Genomic DNA, 21,633 nt, shown 5'->3' on the forward strand with positions numbered 1-21,633 from the left:
GAAAGATGATCAAGCCCGACAAAACACAGATTCCTGAAGGGAGTGACAGCTGCTCATTCACAGTGAATGAAGAACACGACAACAATGTAAAATACTGAGTAATACCATACTGCAAAAATCTCTTTTCCTACATATTCATAGGTTACAAGGCTGCACTTGGGAATGCTGCCCTCTACTCCCCATGTAAAATACATTTGTAGGTAAAAATGAGACATTAAGAGAGCGAGCTAGAGCTGGCAGTCGGCATTCTCTAACTACAATGCTTGCCCCTGCTCCAAATCCAAAAGACACCACTTACATTTTTTGGAGATGTCATTTAGAACTGCTGTAGGAGGCACCTTGTTTTCCCATAATTCAGTTCCTAGACCATTGTGAGCGTGGGTGTTTTGCAGAACTTTTCCTGTCACTGTGTATTCTGTGCCGGCTGTCCCTCCTGCAGCCTGGTTTTGTGGCTGAACAGAAGCCTGTGGCTGACCTGGAGTCTGTGTTGTACATGGAGGCTGTGCCTGAGCTTGTGCCTGAGCTTGTGCCTGCTGCGCAGCTGCGGCTGCTGCCTGTTGCTTTTTGGCAAATCTGGGTGGGAGCTTGGAATTCTGACCTCGGCCTTTTTCGCTTGATCCTTTTTTGGTCCAAACCTGTAAGCAGAAGCCAATTTTATTCTTACAGCTGATAGTCTGTATGGACACCAATTGTACATTGTGTAGCAGCAAAAAGCAAACTGATTAACTCTGTCCTTAAATAAGTTTATTTTTTTAGTGGTATTTAACCACAGGAACAATGATTTCTCATCCGTCTGCCTCTTGGAATCAACTGATTCAAGCAATAGTATAAATCTTTATCAAAGCATGAAAAATGGTGTTTTCAGTTCGCCAGTTCTACCTGCCTGACAGTGCCCAATCAGGAAGTACAGAATTCTAAGATAAATAAGTGAAAGTTAGTTTAATTTACTGATTCTCAACAACTTAATATTAACACAACTATCTACTTACAAATATAAGGTGAAAATATAGCTTTGGAAGGAAGGTCCCACACACTTCACAACATTCCCAGTACCGCAAGGAGCTCTTTCCCACTACAAATGCTGGTTTAGTACCTGCACTGTTTGTTCTTCCTTCTTTCTGCGCTCCTCATCTTGCAAGCGTTTTTGTTGCTTCTTAGACACCACTTCTGTGAAACCATCATCATTCAAGTTAGATTGGGAGTCTTCAACTACTGTCACTTCAGGGTGATCATCAATGATCACAACACCTATAGAAAAAGGAAAGGTATAGATGCTGCTGTTTTAACAGCTTAAGATGCAGCGCACCAAGCCAAAATCTGCTTTAGAGTGGAAGCTACTTCCCAACAGACGGCGGCCCTGATTAAAGGTAAGCTTCTGCTTGCCAAGTGCTTTGCTGTTGAGCTTGAAGACAAGGAGTTAATCTTTAAGAACTGACAAATTGGAGGTTCCTGTACCAGACTCTCCAGGAAATAAGAACCAAAACATAGTAATGAATAATGAACAGCCTTCCCAGATATTAGCTGTAAGCTTATCAGTGATAGCCACTGCCTTTGCTTATGAAGGTTAAGCAAATTATTAGTGTGGTGGAAAATGGTATGAACAACAGAGTTAAGATGAGATGATAGAACAAAATTGTTCTTATCTATACATAAAAACACACAATGAGATTTATCACCTTTTAGAGGCACACACATCGTTAATTAGATATGACAAAGGTAGCAATACTCAAGTACACGATTATTCTGGTGTTTAAAAAAAATCACCTCTCCTTTTTTAAGTTTTCAAACATCTAGCTCTATATGCAGCAAAGCTAGCAAGACTACAAATTCTTGTTAGCGTATTATCAATACATACTTGCATAATTATTAAGATCAAATTGAGACAAGGCATCCACTTTTTCCTTAGGCTTCTTTGGACCAGCCTTAGGTTCTTCTCTCTTTTTGCCACTTGCATCCTTGGTGTTCTTTTGTCCTGCAACAGTAACACCTCCATCCTCCTGATGTATAGAGTTGCTGTTGGTGGGATCAACACCAGGCACAGTTGCTGTCTGCTCTTCAAATGGTCTATATTAGAAAAAAATTTGAGAAAATTAATGACCAGCCACAGAGAACACTCAGGAAGGAGCTAACAACATAATGCAGATCCCATTACAGGTCTTTAAATGTCTACTGTGCAACTTCTTAGCAGGCTCCAGACTCTTACTTTCAGCTCCTCAATGAGAAGAAGCTTAACAGCAAAAGCTGTTTTGAGGACATATCAAATGCCCTGCTGCCAAAAGGAATTGCAGAAAAAAAAGCGCATAATTTTCTGGTCACCTCTGGCTTGGTCCATGTAGTTAGAGGTACCAAAACTCAACAAGTATGCAGTTCAGTATACTTCAACAGCAGTAAAGCCTTCCATGGGAAAAACCCAAAACCAAACCAAACAGAAGCTTACAGGATGCAATGAGACAAATATAAACAAGGTACAATATACTTGCTCCACAGGCTCACTTGCCAAAAGCTATCCGAAGCCATAAGAGTCAGATTTGCAGCATTCAGACTTTGCTGTGGAACCTGGAATACCCAATTTTTGCTTCAACATCACCGTTAAGTGACTAGCCAAAGGAATTCTTAATAGTTTTAACTCAGAGGTTAAAGCACTGATCACAAGTTTAAGCCCAAGCAAAACATGAACTTAGAATATAGCAACCTACAACGATAAGAATCCTAGAGTACAGGGTAGGCATTCAATGAAGAAATGTCTTGTCCTGCCCTCCCACTTATCAAACTACTGTGCACTGTGGCTATGAAACAGTGGAGAAATAGTAACATTAAATAGTTATCAAGTTTCAATCAAATTTAGCATATAGAGAAACAAAGTTTAGTTTCAATGGCAAGCACTTCTCAACACACTTTTCTATGTTAGGTGATCGATCTAAAATGCAAAGCAGCAATTTATGTATTAACTGCAAGCCTGCTCACATTAACATTTCAGCCTGCATCCAAATCTTGAGAAACATAGTTCGACTCAGAAACAACACTGCAATTTCTTTTAATTAGGTATTTTTAACACTGTGCAAACAAGAATACTCTGCTTTTAGCTCCATGTTCCAAGTGTCTGTATACAAACAGACAAAATAGGAAGTACGCAGCCACAGGTGCATGTGTTTGTCCTACTCTCTTTTCTACCATTTTACAAATCTAAAATAACTACTTATGATTTTGAACCACAAGAGGACAACAGAAGACCATGACCATGTGTGCTTCCTAACAGAAGCTGGTACTCACCCTCTTTTTCCACTTCTGGGTGGAGGACCACTCCGCCTGTCACTCCTAGGCCCTGAGAAGTTCCTCCCTGGTTTAGCTGGCCCATTGTTGCCACGTCGGTTTTGACGGTCTATTCCAGGCCGCTGACTAGAGAAACTTCTCTTGGCTATTTCCCTTTTTGGAGCTCCAGTGTTTTCTCCTGCCTTTGCAACCACCTGTGCTGCTATGTCTGCTGTTTTCTTCTCATCCCTCTCCCGCCTCTCATTGAAGTCACTGCTTTCTGAGGCTGTTTCCCACTCTTCATTTGCTTGGTCTGAAGAATTCTGGTTTGACAAGTCTGGTGTCTTACTTCCTGACACATCCAGAGCAGTGTTGGAGGGCTCATTAACTGCATTACTAACTGTGGCACTTGTTGATGAGCTGGCTACCACCTCATTTATCTTTGATGCGGCCTCTCTTTCTTTTAGGCGCCTAAAACGTGGTGGCTTATCTTGCCTTGGAGGCCGAGCAGGCCTTTGTCTTCTTGGCCTCTCTCTGTTTGGATCAAACTTTCTCTCAAATTTTGGAGGTCTTTTATCAACTGGTATAGGACCATAATGTTCATTTCTTCTCGGAGGCTCCCCATCTTCTGGTTTAATGATCTCTGTTTGCCTAGGGTTCCACTGATTGTCTCTGTAGGCTGGTCTCCTTATTGTGGATGGACGTGGAGGACGCCCACCAGGATCTCTGCCACCACGTCTATACATTCCCCCTCTGCCTCGTCTAGAAGGCTCTCCTTTAGGAAGAAATCCTGGTTTGGGTTTGTTCTCATCATCTCTTATGTATGTTTTTTCTAGGGATCTGTTGTCTAACCTGATATTGTTTTCAGGTTTGAAGGACAGGGGCTTTGGAGGCTTCTTGCCATCAGCTCTCTCTTCTCTTTTTGGGTGCTTGCCTTTGATTAGACTTTCTTTGTCTGACAGCAGTGTGTCACTTGCGCTTTCATGAACTTCGCTGTCAGAATCTGTCTCTGAACCATGCTGTCGCCGTCGTTTTGGGATTACTTCAAAGTCAGAACTCTCACTGCGAGTTTCACTCTCTTCTCTTTGCCTAACAGGCCCCGAAGGCACGTGGTCTGATCTAGGCTTAGGATCTCTGTAGTGTGGGTACTCTCTATTATGGCCTCTACTGCCCCGACCACGTCCTCCGTAAGAACCCCTGTAGCTACGACCTCTAGAATAATACTCCCCACGACCTCTGCCTCTGTATCCCTGATCTGGGAACCAGTCTCTATCCCTAGCCTCTTTCCAGTATGTCCTAGGTGGTAAGCCAGGCTCTCTTTTTACTGGTCTGGTTTCTAAGCGTGGTTTCTCTACAACCTCTTTGCTAACTACCTTCTCAGTCTGCTTCTCTTCCTTCACTGCAGTAGCTGGCTGCTGAACATGTGGCTGCTGCTGTGCTGCTGGTTGAGCAGGTGGCTGCTGCTGTACTGCAGGGGGAAGCTGTGGAGCAGCAGGCTGGGCAGCTGGTAGCTGCTGCTGGACTGGAGGTGTGGGTGGCTGAACCAGAGCTTTAACTGCAGTCTCAGTTTGACTGCTCTCCTGGCTTGCTGGCGTTGGAGCAGCATCCTGGGTTATCTTCTTAGCCAGAGCGCTGCTGGCAGCGGATGTCTCTAGCTCAGCCTGAGGCAGTGGTACTTGAGGTGCTTCCTTTTTGTCACTTTTTTCAGACTTGCTAGGTTTTTCACTAGCTGTCTTTTCTCCTTCTTTCTCCTTCCTCTGCTCACGCTCTTCTCTCTGTTCACGCTCTTCCTTCATATCTCTAAGCACAGGTTTTTTAATAGGACCTGATCTTCTTACTGGTCTATCACTGCCTTCATCTCTCCTGCCATAACCTGGCCTAGGACCCCATCTTGTTTCAGACTTCGGTTTGAAAGTTTTTTCAGGTTTTGGTCCTTCTGATGTTCTATTATTGATCAAAATTTCTTTTTTTGGCTTAATCTCAAGTCTCTCAATTGTCTCCTTTGTCTCAACAGGCCTGTTATTTAATTTAGGGATATTTGTTGCTGTCTCATTCCTCTGATCTTCTGATTTTAGAGAGTGACTTGAACCATGGGAAATGCTTCTCTTTAGTGAAGAGTGACTTTCCCCCCCAGACACCAATTCTTCTGGAGAGCTATGTGTGACTTTCTCATTCACTCCTTCAAAATTAACTACTGTGTTAGGTGTGTCAGTTTGGAGAGGTTGTACATCTTCCAAAGGCCTGCTTGGGAACTTTTGTACCTCCACCTCTCCTGATTCTCTGAAAAAGTCTGTCTTTGGATGAGAGTCCAACTGGTTGTGTTCTACAGGATAAGCAGCAGCAGAGACAGCAACTCGTTCTTGCTCCAAGTGTGCCTCAGACCTAAGCAGCAAGCAATTAAGAATGTTAGGGTGGGGGAAAAATTTTTACTCATAAATATTTACTTAAATCAAATAATCTTCTATTTCTATGAAGGATTAATGTCAGTTCTAGGAAATAACAAGTATTAATTTTCATAGTGGCTGCTAGTTGTAGAGGTCAATTTTATTCTATCCTGATTAAGAGTTCAGTGTCAAAGTACGATTAGCTATAGGAATTTATTATTGTTAATGGCTATTCATACCATTTTAAATGGAACACCCAAGTTAGCAGGCTAATGTCACAAGTATTACCCAGACAGCAGTAGAGCAAAAAGAATTTTGGGGTACTTTTAAGATGTAGAGGAAGCCTTCGTGACCATTTATCATGCAGCAAAGGTCAAAAGTGACTGTCTTGCTTTATACCACTTGTACTTAACATACCACTTTTGAAACTAATATACATCAGACAGAAGTTCTCTGATATGGCGAGGATGGAGAGCAGATGGAGAACAGGACAACGCTGTAGGACTGTTCTACAAAACTGAAAATTCAAAATATTATGGTAATCACCATTCATCAAATTATGTTAAGGATCCTAAACAAGGGGTGATTTGTCTTTCTACACCCTGCTACAGAGCAGGCATGTCTTTTGTTTTATAGAACAGTGCCAAGTACATGGCATCGCCCAGTCACAAGTCCTTTTAAAGTTCTGTGTGAAGAGCAGCTATAACTCAGTCAGCTTAAACTGTGTTTTGCAATGTAAGTTACACAGCCAAGTGTGTAAGTATGTATGGCTTGGAGAAGTGACACGCAGGAGTACATCACTCAGGCTTACCTCGAATCGTCAGGCTCTTCTAACACTTTGGGAGGAGAACTAGATTGCTGAGGTTCTGCATGGGGGTATGGATCCGACCCCCACATCATGCGGGGCTCTGACAAAGGAACAGTGTGCTCTCTTGCTGAGCGAGCTATATGTTCAAATGAATCTGAACTGGTTGCCGACCCCTCTATCTGGTCTCTTCTCATCAGTGGTTTGGGAGGCATAATTCCTGCACCAGATGCAAGTTCAACAATTAAAACGAGTTTAACATTAGCAAAGAAACCTACCTCAAGACTAACAAAGCATATCAGGAGGTACTGAAGAACACTACTCTCTCTCCTCTGACCTCCTTTCCTCTGTACCTTCTGTTGTTGAAACCAAATGTCTATTCACTGCCATTTAACCTCAGAATGGCTAAATCATATTCACCGCTAGTACTCTATGTACCAACAAAAGGAAAAGCTGTGTGCTTCCACTATAATGCAAAGAACCAGGTCTGTAGACCTGTAAACTTGTGGGTGAAGTTTCTGCTCTAAGATCTGAACGGCAAAAGGCAAGATGAGTGTACACACATGTTTTTTTGTACTCTGTTAAGGACTCTGGGTCCTTTTTTTTTTTTTGTAACATTTAAAAGAAATTCTACAGTTTTCACTGTCTTTGCTTAGCCTGCCATTTCCTCTGTTCATTCCTTGCACTTATTCAGGATACTCATTCCCTTGCTCATTAGCTGGACAAGTATCTCCATTACATTACATGTCAGACTTGTATTATTTATGCATAATAGCTTTCCTAACTGCAAGTCAGATGGCCATTCCACAAATTAAAAAGGACTTTTTAGTGCTAAGAACCTGAAAGCACAAATTTAGTAAGGCTCTAGAGTCTAATACATAATATAAAAATAACAAAATTTCATGGCTTTTTTTAGTAAGCCATGTGGTATAAAGTGCTAACATGTAATGAAACACAAATGGAAAATACGCTGTTTTTCTCAGTTCAAACTAACTGATACCAGCTTGAATATCTGTAACAAAGTAAGGCTTATGCTGACATTCTGAATACATCCTGAACTGTCATTAACATGCCTACAATGTGAAAGTTGTGATTTTACTTTACAGTCAAAGATACACATTGACACATGACTATCATTTTTCCAGTATTACTAAAATCTATTTTGTCTCAAACAATGAAATAATGTAGTTTTCTTCTTAAAAAAACCCACCCATTTGCTGTTACTATACATATTGTGGTTAGGGAAAGACTTCTATTTCAAAACCAAGAAAGTTCAACAGTCAAAAAATGCTGCCAGATTTTACCTGGATGAATAGGAGGCATATCCATTGCAGGTCTTCCTGACATCATTCGTGGGTCCATGTAAGACTGCATCATAAGCCACCGTGGATCAAAGCCCATTGAAGCTAAATGCTGAGGATGTGGCTGCATGGGCTGGTAAAGGGGTCTGTGCTGGGGAGGCGGGACAGGGCCACTAGAAGGCTGTGAGGGAGCAGACTGTGGAAGGACACCTTGCTGTTGTTGCTGCCACTGCTGCTGTTTCATTTGCTCCTGCATAACAGAAAACAGTATTACCAGACTTTTTGTTAAGATGAAAACTTGAGCAGAATTCAAATAACCCTTCGAAACAAGTACAGTTATCTCCAGGACACTATGAATTCTGAGAGTTAATTGCAAACATGCATCAGGATGAACTAGGAGAAAAGGGAGAAAACCAGACCAGACAATTTAGAATAGATACAGTTTTGCTGGTGTTCAGCTGAGACACAGAACAACCTATACTTCATGCATGTCATTAATGCAAAGTGCTCTTCAGACCATAGGACCCAATCGAAATTACATTTGTGAGTGTCATACCCTTTAAGAAAAAGCTGCAGAAACAATGATCATCAAACCCCAGGTTCTATAGGCAACCACTGGGCAATGCTCTACTGCCAGCAACTGATGGAAGAAACAGCCAGTTTTAAAAGCCTCTCTTGCCTTCTGCTCACTTACATTGCAAGTGACAAGAAGTGTTTCATGCAGAGCAATTCCTGCCAATACCATAGATGTTGCTTCCCAGCTCCTATAACAACTTATGCTTTTTGGAACTCCTATGGTCATGTTCGTATTCAGAATGAGACAGAAGACATCATTCTTTTAATGAGCTTCCTTCTTTTAATGAACTGGTTAGTTACCTGTTGCCTCTGAAATCTTGGTGGTAATGATTTCTGGAACTGTTTAGAATAGCCTGAGGAAACAGCAGGACGAGGCTGAGATCCTGAATCTGGCTCACTCTCATGAGTCACTTGTGAAATCTCTTTCTCATTCCGACTACTATCTTGCCGGGTAAAGACCGCTTGATCTTCTGAAAAAAACCCAACCCCACGTGGGAGACAAGAGTGAATCCTGAAACTATGACAATTTAACCAGAACGTCAGATAAAGGATGTTGTTCTAAAATGAAAACAGTCTGCATTCTCTAACCCCACAGTCTTAGTTTCCAGAACCAATAAAGTCAAAAAAAGGTAAGAATGACCCCTCAAAACAGAACAATTGTTGTTAATATGTCTCTCGGTGTCCCTTTTAAACTCAAACTCACTGGGTAATCAATCACTGGCATTTAGGTTGTAACTATTATGTGATTTAAGAAGTGCTGTATCAATGCTACCATATTACATTTGAATCAACTTTTTTTATGAACCAAGGTTCGGTTTTACAATCACTTTTATCCATTTAAAGGATAACACAACCTTATTAAGCATAATCTAACAGTTCTCTTGTGGCATTCAAGTTCCACTACAAAAAGTGCACCAAGTTTAAATACGTGTTCTTTGTCTCTACTTCTCTAGGCTCGCTGAAAGAACAGAATAGCTGAAATAATTTACATTGCTTTTTAGCAACATAAGTTGCTGACCCTCCTTGAGAAAGAAAAGAATGCCTGATTTTCTTTCTGTATTCTTCAAAGTCCAGCCTAAATCCTAGAACCCATTCTTCCTTTAACGTTTTGATGAGTTGGGCAAACAGGTCTAGTTCAAAGGACAGTTAGCAGCTGTAATGTGCTAGGAAAACAAATGGTCTAGATGCACTAGGTTAATTAGGTATGCAAATTAGACTCCTAGATTACAACTATGCTCTGTAGCTCAGCTTTAAGACAGACAACTCCTACTTGCATGCAAGCATACCTTTTTCTTCCTTGTTATTTCTGGTTTCACTTTCTTGTTTTTCTACTACAGGGGTTGCCACAGGTTCTACAGGCTCAGGAACCTCACGTGCTGGTTTCTCGTCTTCTTTCTCCTTCTCACTCTCCTTCTCTTCTTTCTCCATCTCCTTTTCTTTCTCTTTCTCCCTTTCCTGCTCTTTCGCCTTCTCCAGTTTTTCTTTTTCTTCTTTTTCCTTTTCCTTCTCCCTCTCCCTCTCCTTTTCTTTCTCCCTTTCCCTCTCTTTCTCTCTCTCTCGCTCCCTCTCCTTTTCCCTCTCCCGCTCCCTTTCTCTTTCCCTCTCCCTCTCTCGCTCCCTCTCCCTTTCCCTTTCCCTCTCTCTCTCTTTCAGAGGGTCTTCCCGGGAGGGTTTTGTCACACAGCCAAATTTCTCATTTAACCGTTTTAGCTTTTCGGCACAAGCGGCTTTTCGCTGTTCTTCCATTCTTCTTTCTTCCTCTTCTCGCCGCTTACGGGCTCGCTCAACAGCAGCGGATATCTCTGACTGCTGTCTTCTCCTCTGTTTCCAAATTTCATCTTCATCTGGTACTGGTTTAGGGGGAAAGGGTCCCTGCCTTCCAGGTCCTACCTGGCGATCAGGGGGAGGAGGGTGCTGCAATATTAAAATCAGTTAAGTCAAGTTGAACATGTATGATATAAATAGCCAGCTGAAATATTACATTTTAACTATTTGTTGACACATGTATTTGCATGGCTCCTTTAAAAAGCAGGATTTGCAAGAAAAAGCAAGCCCCCACCTTCCTGCTCCAGTTCAGACTCATGTAACCTGAGCTCAGAAAGGAGAGGTAAAGACTCAGTTGGGCTCATGTCACTCCTCCTCCCCATCACCAAGGCAAAGTGACAGCAAAGATGACAAACATCTTTTAGATTTGTTTACAGGCTGCTCTAAATCACAGAGACACAGGGCAGATCTCAGATAAAAGTCCCCCAAGGAGCCAGAGAAATTCCAGGTAGCTCAGGATAACAGACATTTTAATAAGGCGTGTTGAAAATTGGTAAGAAGCTACTACATACACATTTTGTTTGGGACTTATCTCCCTGTCTGCCTTGACAACCAGCCGTCCAGCACTGTTCCCGTTCCCATGCCCATGTCCTCTCTAGTTCCCAAATGGGACTGGATAACTGAAAGCTCTTGAAGTTCTCATGCATTTCATACGCCACTTACAAGACGGGGCTGCTTTACACAATTAGCAGCACGGCTGTGTTGGGATCCCATTCTTACTGGCCCCAGTCACTATGATCAATTTAGTTGTTAAAGAAAAGGCTCATCCCTATGTGAAGCATATTTTTACTTTCCTTAGTCAAAATCTTTCCACTACAGCATTAAAGAATTTAACTCAAGGAAGTAAAGACAATTCTAATCTTTCTTACCGGTGGTAGAATAGATTTTGGATGAAGAGTAGGACCACCTCTTTCATGTATAGAAGGCTGTGCTGGACCCCGATCCTATTGGATCAAACACAGTACCAGGGTTAAGCAAGCTCATAACAACAGTCATGCTAACAAATTTTAAATTTACTGTTTTCTACTGCATTAAGATACTACACCTAGTGAACTATCTGTACACAATACAAATTTGCATGCAAAACAAGGGCAAGAACATTTCCACTTCATGTACTGAAGATTACTTCATTGAAGTAATGTACTTCATTACTTCATTACTGAACAATTACTTTAGAAATTCCCACATCCAAATTCCAGAGTTTATGTTACTGCACTGTCTTTTCTCTCAGATTCAGTGTAGCTTCAAACCTTGAAAGACATGATCTTTATATACAGAGAAAGTGCAAGTAAAACTAATTCAGGATCCCCCAGCTTCATTACTACTGGTGTCAAGAGAAAACATTTCCGGGAGATTTTCAAAGCCAACAGTAGCTTTTCCTGTGGGGGGTGGGGTGGGGCAAATTAAAAAAATAGGGCTGAAGCAGACATAAGCTGAGGTGGTTGCCACTCGTCCTCTGCTAGAGGATAAACCAAAAACCAAAATGGCTGAGCTGATGAACTCTACACAGTCTGCATAAAATCTATCTGCCTGCCAGAACAGCTTCATTCACTGTTACAGGGATGGACAGACAAGAATACAGACTTAAAGCTTGTCAGTTGAGTCACAGTAACTGACACAAGAGTTCTCACCCCCTCACAACTGTGGATTAGAACACAGTAGATAAAGACATGCTATTTTTATTTTGCGACCAGAAGCAGCTAAGTTGACTAAGTAGCACCCGATCAGTTACCACAGCTCAGATAAAGCTTTCAGTAGCTAATGCTTTCACTCATGTTCATAACCTTAATTGACCTCTCAGTTTGGAAAGACACCTGAGTTGGACCTCTCCTGACAAGGCTGTTGCCAGAAGAGCTGAAGAAAAGAACACACAAACCTGATCAAGCTGAGAGCTTTTGCCGTAAGACCCTTTGGTTGCTGCTGTGGAAACCTGTGTAGCAGACTTAGCACCTGTCTGTTCTTCTGTCTCCTTCTGGCCATCAGGACTCTGGGAATCTTTTGATGGTGTTTGTTCATCACTATGTGCAAAGAAATAAGAAAAATGGAAGGTGTACTCCACACAGGTATTTGGTGATTTATCTTCTATCCTCAATGTTTCTTAGCAAGAGCAAAAATTCCTCACAGCAAGGATAATTTCTACTACATGCCCAGCTGACTGGAGTCTGCAGACAGTTATGCAATTTAATACAGTATTAAATTACTGGAATAAATGTTATTGGAATGAGTACTTGCACTCATTTCATTCAACCTTCCCAAAAGCTAAGCTAGTTAAGTGGCATTCACACCCAACTGGCAAGCAACTCACCCACTTTCCTTTTCTTTTTGACTACTTCCTTGCTCATCATCATCACTGAAGTTCAACTGCTCAGTGTAATCCACTTCACTCTGAGCACCTGATGCATAAGCAAATATTCAATTAATCTTTCAGAAAGATTCAATGTACACGTAACAGAAAACATTAATTTGATGTGCTTACCAGCCCAGCCTTCATCAGCCTCAGCATCTAGATTATCAAATTTATCAAGTTCTTTAAGTTCACTAGCACTAAGAATGGACGGGCGCTCAATAGTTTCTGAACACCATGAAGGTGGTCCTCTTCCCCTTGGCCCTCTAAAATAACAAAGAGAGAAACAAAGACCACTGTCACTATTTATCCACAAAATGACTAGATAAAAGGTCAAATTGTATACAATTATTTGAAGTATACAGTACTGTTCTCTCAAATACAGTATAAATGTGAACTATCATCCATGTGTGTGACTATTGTAGTTCATTAATTAATGTAGTTCAATAATTACTGCTACACCACCAGATGCTTCTTTATGTAAGAGAAAGATTAGATGCTATAGTCTTGCTTGCACACTTCACAAACAAGCCAAACATCAGTTGACAGTAGAAAACCACATGCCTTGTAGCTTTCAAACAACAAACTGCATACATCTGGCATCCTTCTTAACACCAATTTATCCACCTCGGAGATATTTCTTTATACTTTTCAATGCTTTCCCACTGTCAAAGGTTCTGTACCTTCTCCCTACTCTTATACTCAAGTTCTCCCAGTCATCCCTCTCATCCTGTCCTCTTCCTGATCCCAACGACAGATCACCCATCAAAGTTTGTACCCTACCGCCTATAGCATCCCCTATTTCCTCATGCATGTGCACAGCCATCCTCAACTATGGAGAAATGCACAGAAAGGAGGAAAACTAATTTTATAACGCATTACAGTTCTACAGTTTTATAATGCATTAGTTGGAGAGCAGTAGAGTTGAGAACCAGAAATTAACTACTTTCATTATAACAATAAAAGAGTCCTTTTACAGGCAAAATACTGGTTGAAGTTTTAAAGGTGTCCCCAACTGACTCCTGCTCTTCCCAAACAAAAACCCTGCAATGTGCAGAATTCCCTCAAGTTTTGCAGTTGTCAAACACAAATCACTCCATGGCACTGCTCCACACAAGCCAAACTTGTGAGACTAACCAGTGGCAGTTCTTATGTAGTGTATAATTGTAATCAATATACTCAGTGCAAATTTTTTCTTCTCCCCCCCCTTTTCTCCGTTGAGTCACAGAGTTCATACCCATACAACAGTAACACTTGTAAGGTTTCTTACCTGCTGGGCTCAGAATTGGGAAATCTTGTTGGACCTTGCATGGAAGGAGGATATGCCATTCTAGGATACTGATTAAACATCTAAAATGTTTAAAAACAGGAGGCATTCATTAAAAAAAAAAATCATTGCATTAAGCATACTGAGATCATCAAAGGAATCACAATGGAAGTAAAGCAAGACTCTTCACTCAAGATGGTTTGCTTAATATCACAAGTGTGTGACATCAAGTCACCAAGGTGGAGTGATTACAAGCATTGATCAACTCCTGACAAGTTCAAACTCAGTGTAGCAGGAGCAGCAATAGGTAGCCACATCCTTCAAGGAGTTGGTTCCAATCCCACCTCTTCTAGCAGAACTGCTAAGCATTCCATGGAGGGAGGAGAAAGGGGCATAAGGAAATCACGCTAGCCAATAATCAATCCCTGCTGCTTAAAAACTTTTCATGTAACCATCACTTACATAAGGTGGCATCATTGCTCTGTACTGAGATGAGATAGGCGGTTGCTGCTGGCCATTCAGCTTGGGCTGAGGGACCTGTGGTAACCGCACATCCCTCTTTTCTGCTGCCTTCTGGCCATCGTTTTGTTCTGCTGGTGTAGCATTACCATCTTCTTGACCAAGAGCCTTAGCTTCTTGATCGGTTGGAGAACTGGGTGAGTTGCTCTTATTACCACCTTCTCTCCAACTAGTAGCATCTGCATGGACACAATCAGTACAAGAAAAAACAAGAACAGACTTTATATTACAGATTTACAGATGGGCATGATGAAAAACACATTCTTCCTACCCAGTTTTCAGTGACACAGCGATCTGTGCAGAGACACATGTTCATATTTGCTACTGAAACAACCAATGGCCACTTGAGAAAACAGAGGCTGTTTTCTAATCCTCTTCAGCCCTATATCCAGCTGTGTTCCTGAAGGCTAAGAGTTAAATTTATAGACTGCTCTAGTTGTCCTATTCTACCTTCCAAACCACAATGCAATTTAGGAAGGATACTAATAATAGCACAGGAGAGAAAACAGATTTAGTTGTGGTAAGTGGGCCACTGTTGACTCAGTGAGAAGATGCTGTCAAGGGAAAGATCACGCTTCTTAAGCAGCAAAGGCCTACCATGAAACTCTCAAGCAGCTCAAAATGACATATACCTGTACGTTAGAATCTAAGTGAAGACAGGTATCCAGAGTCTGGCTTGTATCTCTGTCTGATAAGGATGGAATAGAAGTAATGAGGGCTGTACTTCTGGGTGTGAATGTCTAGCAAGAAGTCCAGGAAAAGTAAGGGATTTTAATGACCTATCACTTGTGCCAGGCAGTCCATTCTTTTACGAGTTTCTGCCTACAGAGCATGGGTTATGACAAAAAAGAGAGTAAACTTAGCAGCAGTGCTCAAATCCACAGGGACCAACAAAAATTCAGACACACATTGTAAGTAATGTTCCTTTAGGGGCACAAACCCTTTAAGCAGTGTTAAAACTACGCTCCTATGTATCCATTACAGTTCTTCCACTTATCTTTGCTGGGGAACACAGCTGCTAAAGGGGCAGCACTCACCATGTTGGTTTACATGCTTTCTGACAGCTTTCTGCTGTCAGACCTGAAAGAAGGTCTCAATATAGCATGCACAGCGCCAACCAAAACTGTAACTGCCTGTAGGAGGCTGGAAGAGATACACGTAGCTATGGAAAATAGCTAATTTGGTATTGGACATCTCTCAAATTTCTTGACAACTTATTCTTTAAATCAAAATCAGGTGAGGACATGAACAAGCACATAGCCTCAGTCTGCAGGACCTGACAAACAAATCAAGCAAAACTGAGGCCTGTACAACAGAAAGGAGTTAAGGATTCCCCGAGAGCCCAAGCCCTCTAAAAGCAGAGCACATCTTGCCTACCACTGGCACAAGACAGTGCCACCTACACTGCAGGAAAGGATCCCTAGTCCATCAAACCTCATCGAAAACAAGCTTCTGAGGAAGAAAAGAATCCTGTTTTTCACTGGAAGCAAGCACAATCCCACATGCCCCCCCATTAAAAGGATCTGGGGAAGCAATACATACACATTTCTTCAGAGACATGTAAAACCAGCACTGTTATGGTTGTTTTCACTAGATCTAATCCCCACCAGCTGAAACAGATCCAGCTAGTCAGAGCACCTCAGCCATGAGCTGAAGATACCAGTGCCTTTCAAATCACAGTCCACTCTTTTGGTATCCTGTAAATCAAACTTCCTATTCAGGATTTTTCAGGCTACTCTCTTATGAGAACTAACTATCTGGGGACAACCCTAATGATGATTTATATAATTAGTTAATATTAGGAGAGTTGTTTAAATACATATTTTAGCTGTTGTGACCTCTAGCAGCCAGAAGTAAGAAAATGCCAGTATTGTACAACTAACAAATGTTCCTCAGAGCACAAGTGGAGTACTGACTAGGTTGGGAAAACAGAAAGTGAACTGCAGGATAGGATTAAATACCCTATTTTCCACACACCAGGAACACAGTAAAGCAGAAGAAAGCCCCCCAAATCTGTTTCTTCAGTGTAGGAGTGTGTTGATTAAAACAGTCAATTCGTTGTCAATTTATTTTGTACAGGGCACAAGTAATCTTGTAATAAACAAGTTACACACCCATGCAACTTCACAAAAATTTGTAGTATATACTTACTTTGTGGTCGCAAGTTGGGTCCTGATCCGTGGAGCTCTTCAGGTGTATCTTTCTCTTTCCCTGACTTTTCCTGATCCCCAGCTGCCGGCAGACTGGGAAACTCTTGCTGGAAATAACTATTTACTTGAACAGCTGGACCTACGCAGCAAGATATTCACAAAGTCACAACTTTCTGTAGTCAAAACAGTTCAGAAAGTGATAAAAGCCTGATCACCCTTAAAAAGTGAAGGTTAAAGCCACATTAATTTACTGGCAACATAATTCACATAAGTGAAGAGCAATCCTTGTAAAGCATTCACATTTGCTACCAAAGTTGTTAAATTTACTAGGCCAACTATCACACCTGTTGGGGCTGAGAAAAATCCAGAAGCATCAGAAAGTAATAAAGGACAACAGAACAAGACTTAACACGGGGAATACTGGAAATTCGTCGGCTCTATTAACACTGTTCTCCTTTCAGACAAAGATTTCCCTCGTTTTATGCTACAACTATAGTCAACCCAAGAATGGGAAACTATATTATTGCAAAAGCCCTTAAGATTAATTACTGTTCTAATAACAACAAATAATTCTTCAGGACTTTAAAAGGCCACAACTTTTACATTATGAGAAAACTATCAGAACCATAGCATTCTTTGATTTCTAAAACCCTTGACATCATAACTCAGGATTGGAATGTAAGACTTCTGTTGCACATGGTAGGGAAGCCAAATATATAGTCTTCCTCTTTAGAAGGTTTTGTTAGCATCTACTTGGAATCAATTTCTCACCCCCCCCCATACACATAATGGACATTGACCTATTAGGTCAACTAGTACCAAATCACTGATAATCTTACTAAGGGAAGATTTCTATTCCAACAGCCTGAATAACACCCTGTTCCTGTACCTGTCTTTATTACTGGCTACTATAAGTGACATTGTATTAGGCTACGTGGATTAGAGCGGAAACTCACAAAAAAGGGTCTGGACATATGCCATCCAAAACCCACCAATCCCCATGATATGCTTTTTTTTTTTTTTTTTTTTAAGCTAACAGCTAGAAAGCTTCTGTTCTCTCCGATCTGTGAAAGAATCCTTTGTAACAATAAAATGCAGGGATCCTTATGAGTTTTTTTCCCTTAAGATTACGAGTCAAGCACAGGATAAACTCCTTACTCTTTGTACTTTCTTTGTAAAGGCATGATAGCAAATATCACTATTTACCCCTGTGCCTACAAATTGCCTTGAAATCTTTCAATCTTCATTCCAACTTCACATACTACGGATCACATTAACTTGTTTTTTGTTAATGGACACTGGACTCTTGACATTCCCAAGCAGCTACATCCAATGACTTGCTTAACAGGACTGAAAACTGCAGTCACACTAACCGGATGGTCTTCCAGGCAAGGGAGCCTCTTCAGAGGTCCTGTGGCATGCAACATTCATGAGTTTTATGAACCTTGAAAAATGTTTTCTGCTCAAGTCTACACAGTAGACTTTAACAGCAGTCTGTTACAGCAGTAACAGCAACAATGTTTTAATTGCAAAGTAATGGCATCCTCAGCGATCAGCTTGACAGCACTTAACCTATCAACCTGAAATAGCCAGATTGTCAGCCAACAGTTCCGAAAGAAGTCAAAGAATTAAAAAATGTTATGGTAGCAATCAACCCCAACTTTTAGCCAATGCATGAGCTGAAAAATACATGCTGCCATTACATTATAGAAGTCTTTCCTTTCTACATGGCCACCAATAGCATCAGAGAAGGATTTAGTCTTGCCTCACTCAACTGCAGTCTTAAAAGAGCACAAGGCAGCCAGCTGAATGACTGCTGGAATGCATACAAAGCATCTGGAAAAGCTACAAGTTCCACCAGCCAACTGCAGATCAGGAAAACATCAACACAACAGGTGTATCCCGAGTTTCAAACCGAGGAGAAGAGCAAGCAGCTGATGCCAATTTATTCTGTATTTCTTCTTGAAACAGCAAACCCACTACTGCATTAACTGAATGAAATGAGGGTGCCATCTGGGCTTGGCACACAAGCTGCCATGGTAACTACAAAATAATTAGCTAAATGCATTTTGAAGCCACTGAGCAGAATCACTATTTCCTGTGTCATAGAGATGATCTTATCAGCTTATGTAGAAAGGCTGGTATGCAGATCACTTTGCATCAATATTAATTCCTTTTTTTTATTCTACAAAAATCCTGTAAAAGCTTAAAGGAAGAGAGTTCTTATACTTGACAATGAAGGAAACACTGAACATTAGAGAGGAGAGCAAAGAGTGGAGAATCTAGAATTGTCCCTTCTAATACTGCATAAAAAGGCAAAATCATTCGATATGCAATGTTAACAAACTCCATATAATGGCTCAGAAGTTACCTCCATGCAATTCAGATTTTACTATTCCAATATCTCTACCCAGAAGAGAGCTCACTTCTTCGACTTGGAAGCCAAAACTCTATGTTATAGCCACAGAAAGCTTGCAAGCCTCAAATTTAAGGAATAAAACATTCGTAATGGAGAGACAGGAATTCTAAGTAACCTCTCACTCTACAAACAATTAAAAAAAATCTGCTAAAGATTTAGCTCTGCTCTTACATCTGTAATGAAAACACTCAAGCTAAGATTCACGCTAATGGAAATAGTTCTTCATCCTTTAATACAATTATGTTACAAACCCCAAAACACACCTTTAATGCTTTTCCCAGAAAAAAACCCCTACTTGAATACTATCACTTTGAAAACAAAATAACCAAGGAATCTATAAAATAAAGGGAAAAGTATCACGTAGCAGACATTTAAATAGAAGCAAGACCATACACATTTTGCACAAAATGATCCAAAATTATGATCGGAATGACCACTAACTGTTTATGGTTCTCCTTTTCATGCCAAAATTGTATGCATTATAACTACTGACTGAGATTTTCCCTCCTCACCACAGCCACATTCAAGATCTTATGCTGTCACCACCATTTCCCTGTCAATCCAAAAGGGGTGACTATGCCAGCCCTTTAAAAGGCAGTCAGACCTGCTGCTAAATCAGGCTGGAGCTCACTTGAGTGACAGGGGATCAGCTCACCTTCCAGCCAAGAAAGTTGCCTCCACAGCATTCATAGTCCCAACTGTCCCGGTTAAGACTCAAATGGTTGCTGAGTCTGGGGGTCTCTCACAGCAGCATTCACAGCCTGCTAGGCCAGTCAAGAACCCCTCCACCTTGAACATCACTTACCATCTTGTCCACCTGGTTTGGTGTTGGCCCATGATTTGGCAACAGGAGGTGCTTCTGGAGGAGCAGGAACAGCAGGTTTTGGCTGTGCCTGTGGCACTTCTGGCTGTCTAGAATTAGAGGAAAGCACTTGTGAATACCAGAGGGTGAGCACAGTATAAAGATCGTCAGGATTACTACCACAAACAAGTGAATGAAATGAGGTAGCTACACAGTTGAAGAACCAATAACTACTCTTCTGCAGAAAAACCATTTTCTTACATAAAAGGAGTTGTTATAGTAACAGTTAAAAATTGGAATAAATTAGCTAATTCTTTCAAAAGTGGAGAGGAATGAATGAAAATGGCTGAGCAGAAAATGCAGTCAGGCATGAACAGAATTATAACTTTTGAAGTAGTGTATTGGACAATCAAAAAACAACCAATCTACAACCATGGAAGGGAGTAATTTGGAATAATGTTCTCTTGCCTCAGAAGTTAATAGAGGAAAGCACTTAAAGACCACCATGAACTGAGAGAAAGAAGGCAAATATATGTTAGAAATTACAAAGTAAAAGAAACTGGTAAGGAAAGCTAAAGGCATCATGAAAAAATTATGGGTACCATGAACTGGAGCCCAGAAGTTTAAGCCTATTAAGAACAAAGTCTCAATTTCACTATCTTAACAATGAAGAGGCAGACATAAGCACTCACTTTGTCCAATATAAAAAACAGGCATATTCTTGAAGATCTTCCTAGTCTACAGATTCAGTGATGTTGTTTAACTTCTTTCAAGAATAGCTATTTCTGAAATCTTTATATTCAGGTAACTTAAGACTCCAAAGCATTAGCGTCTATAAGTCAAGACCTCCAGCTCATTAGTAGTAATTTTTGATAAAACAGAAATTACGGGCCAAATCCAGGAGTCTAGAATCACTTTATTATACCAGTAAAAAGATAACTAGTGCAATATCAAGTCAAGTTAACTTACAATAAACAATTGTAAATGCTTTAAATAGATCCTAAAGTAATCCTAAATTTCTGAGGACTGCCACCAGGAAGTCAGTTCCATTTGGGTTCTGCAGCGATCAGCCCAAAGCTCTACATGGTAGTCTCAGAAATGATGTAGAAGTCAACACCACCAAAAAAAAAAAACCACTGCTGGGGATAAACACACTTGCTTCTCACAAGGATAACTAAAAGCAATTTTTACTTGTTTCCACAGATTACTGGAATTTAAAAAAAAAATTCTCATCTTTCCTGTTTCCACTCAGTTGTATTTTCTTACAGCTGCACATTTTCTAAACAGACTGCGGAAGTTCGAACTTATGTCGCTGTACTTTGCCACTCAGAAGTGAAACAAGGAACAAGACTGTTAAGGGTTTATTTCTTGCAGTTCTACTGTTTCAAAGCCAAGCCCATTTAGAATTTGAGTTATACAAACACTGTCCTATAGGTGTACCATTTCATAAGGGAAAGAATCATAGAATCATTTAGGTTGGAAAAGACGTTCAAGATCATCGAGTCCAACTATCATCCATGCCCACTAAACCATGTTATGGAGTACCCCATCTACGTGCTTTTTGAATACCTCCAGGGATGGTGACTCAACCACTTCGCTGGGCAGCCTGTTCCAATGTCTGACAACCCTCTCAGTAAAGAAATTTTTCCTAATATCCAACCTAAATCTCCCTTGCTGCAACTTGAGGCCATTTCCTCTCATCCTGTCTCCAGCCACCTGACAGAAGAGACCAGCACCCACCTCGCTACAACCCCCCCTTCAGGCAGTTGTAGAGAGCTATAAGGTCTCCCCTCAGCCTCCTCTTCTCCAGACTAAACAGCCCCAGCTCCCTCAGCCGCTCCTCAGAAGACTTGTGCTCCAGGCCCCTCACCAACTTGGTTGCCCTTCTCCGGACACACTCCAGCAACTCAATGTCTTTCCTCTAGCGAGGGGCCCAAAACTGAACACAAACAAAACTGAACAGAACTCAGCTTGGTGCTAGCTGAATTAAATC

At 41.1% G+C, this 21,633-nt stretch overlaps 1 protein-coding gene across 14 annotated transcripts in view; it reads right to left on the minus strand.

Moving 5' to 3' along the window:
• The window catches only part of PRRC2C (proline rich coiled-coil 2C), a 79,638-nt gene that overhangs the window by 32,878 nt on the left and 25,127 nt on the right, over positions 1–21,633 (minus strand). For 13 of the 14 annotated variants that reach the window (XM_052802495.1, XM_052802492.1, XM_052802494.1 and 10 more), the window contains exons 4-19: positions 19,644–19,750; positions 16,421–16,558; positions 14,213–14,448; positions 13,754–13,833; positions 12,616–12,749; positions 12,445–12,532; positions 12,016–12,157; positions 11,009–11,083; positions 9,602–10,229; positions 8,616–8,785; positions 7,743–7,989; positions 6,445–6,658; positions 3,271–5,631; positions 1,856–2,064; positions 1,094–1,248; positions 299–635 (exon numbers count right to left, since the gene is read on the minus strand). In XM_052802495.1, coding sequence (XP_052658455.1) covers positions 299–635; positions 1,094–1,248; positions 1,856–2,064; positions 3,271–5,631; positions 6,445–6,658; positions 7,743–7,989; positions 8,616–8,785; positions 9,602–10,229; positions 11,009–11,083; positions 12,016–12,157; positions 12,445–12,532; positions 12,616–12,749; positions 13,754–13,833; positions 14,213–14,448; positions 16,421–16,558; positions 19,644–19,750 — 5,321 coding nt within the window. The remainder of the gene's footprint in view (positions 1–298; positions 636–1,093; positions 1,249–1,855; positions 2,065–3,270; positions 5,632–6,444; positions 6,659–7,742; positions 7,990–8,615; positions 8,786–9,601; positions 10,230–11,008; positions 11,084–12,015; positions 12,158–12,444; positions 12,533–12,615; positions 12,750–13,753; positions 13,834–14,212; positions 14,449–16,420; positions 16,559–19,643; positions 19,751–21,633) is intronic. The other variant, XM_052802486.1, reaches the window with a different exon arrangement.

The sequence above is a fragment of the Harpia harpyja genome, chromosome 11 (genome assembly GCF_026419915.1).
Source record: "Harpia harpyja isolate bHarHar1 chromosome 11, bHarHar1 primary haplotype, whole genome shotgun sequence".
In the NCBI taxonomy this organism is placed as follows: domain Eukaryota; kingdom Metazoa; phylum Chordata; class Aves; order Accipitriformes; family Accipitridae; genus Harpia; species Harpia harpyja.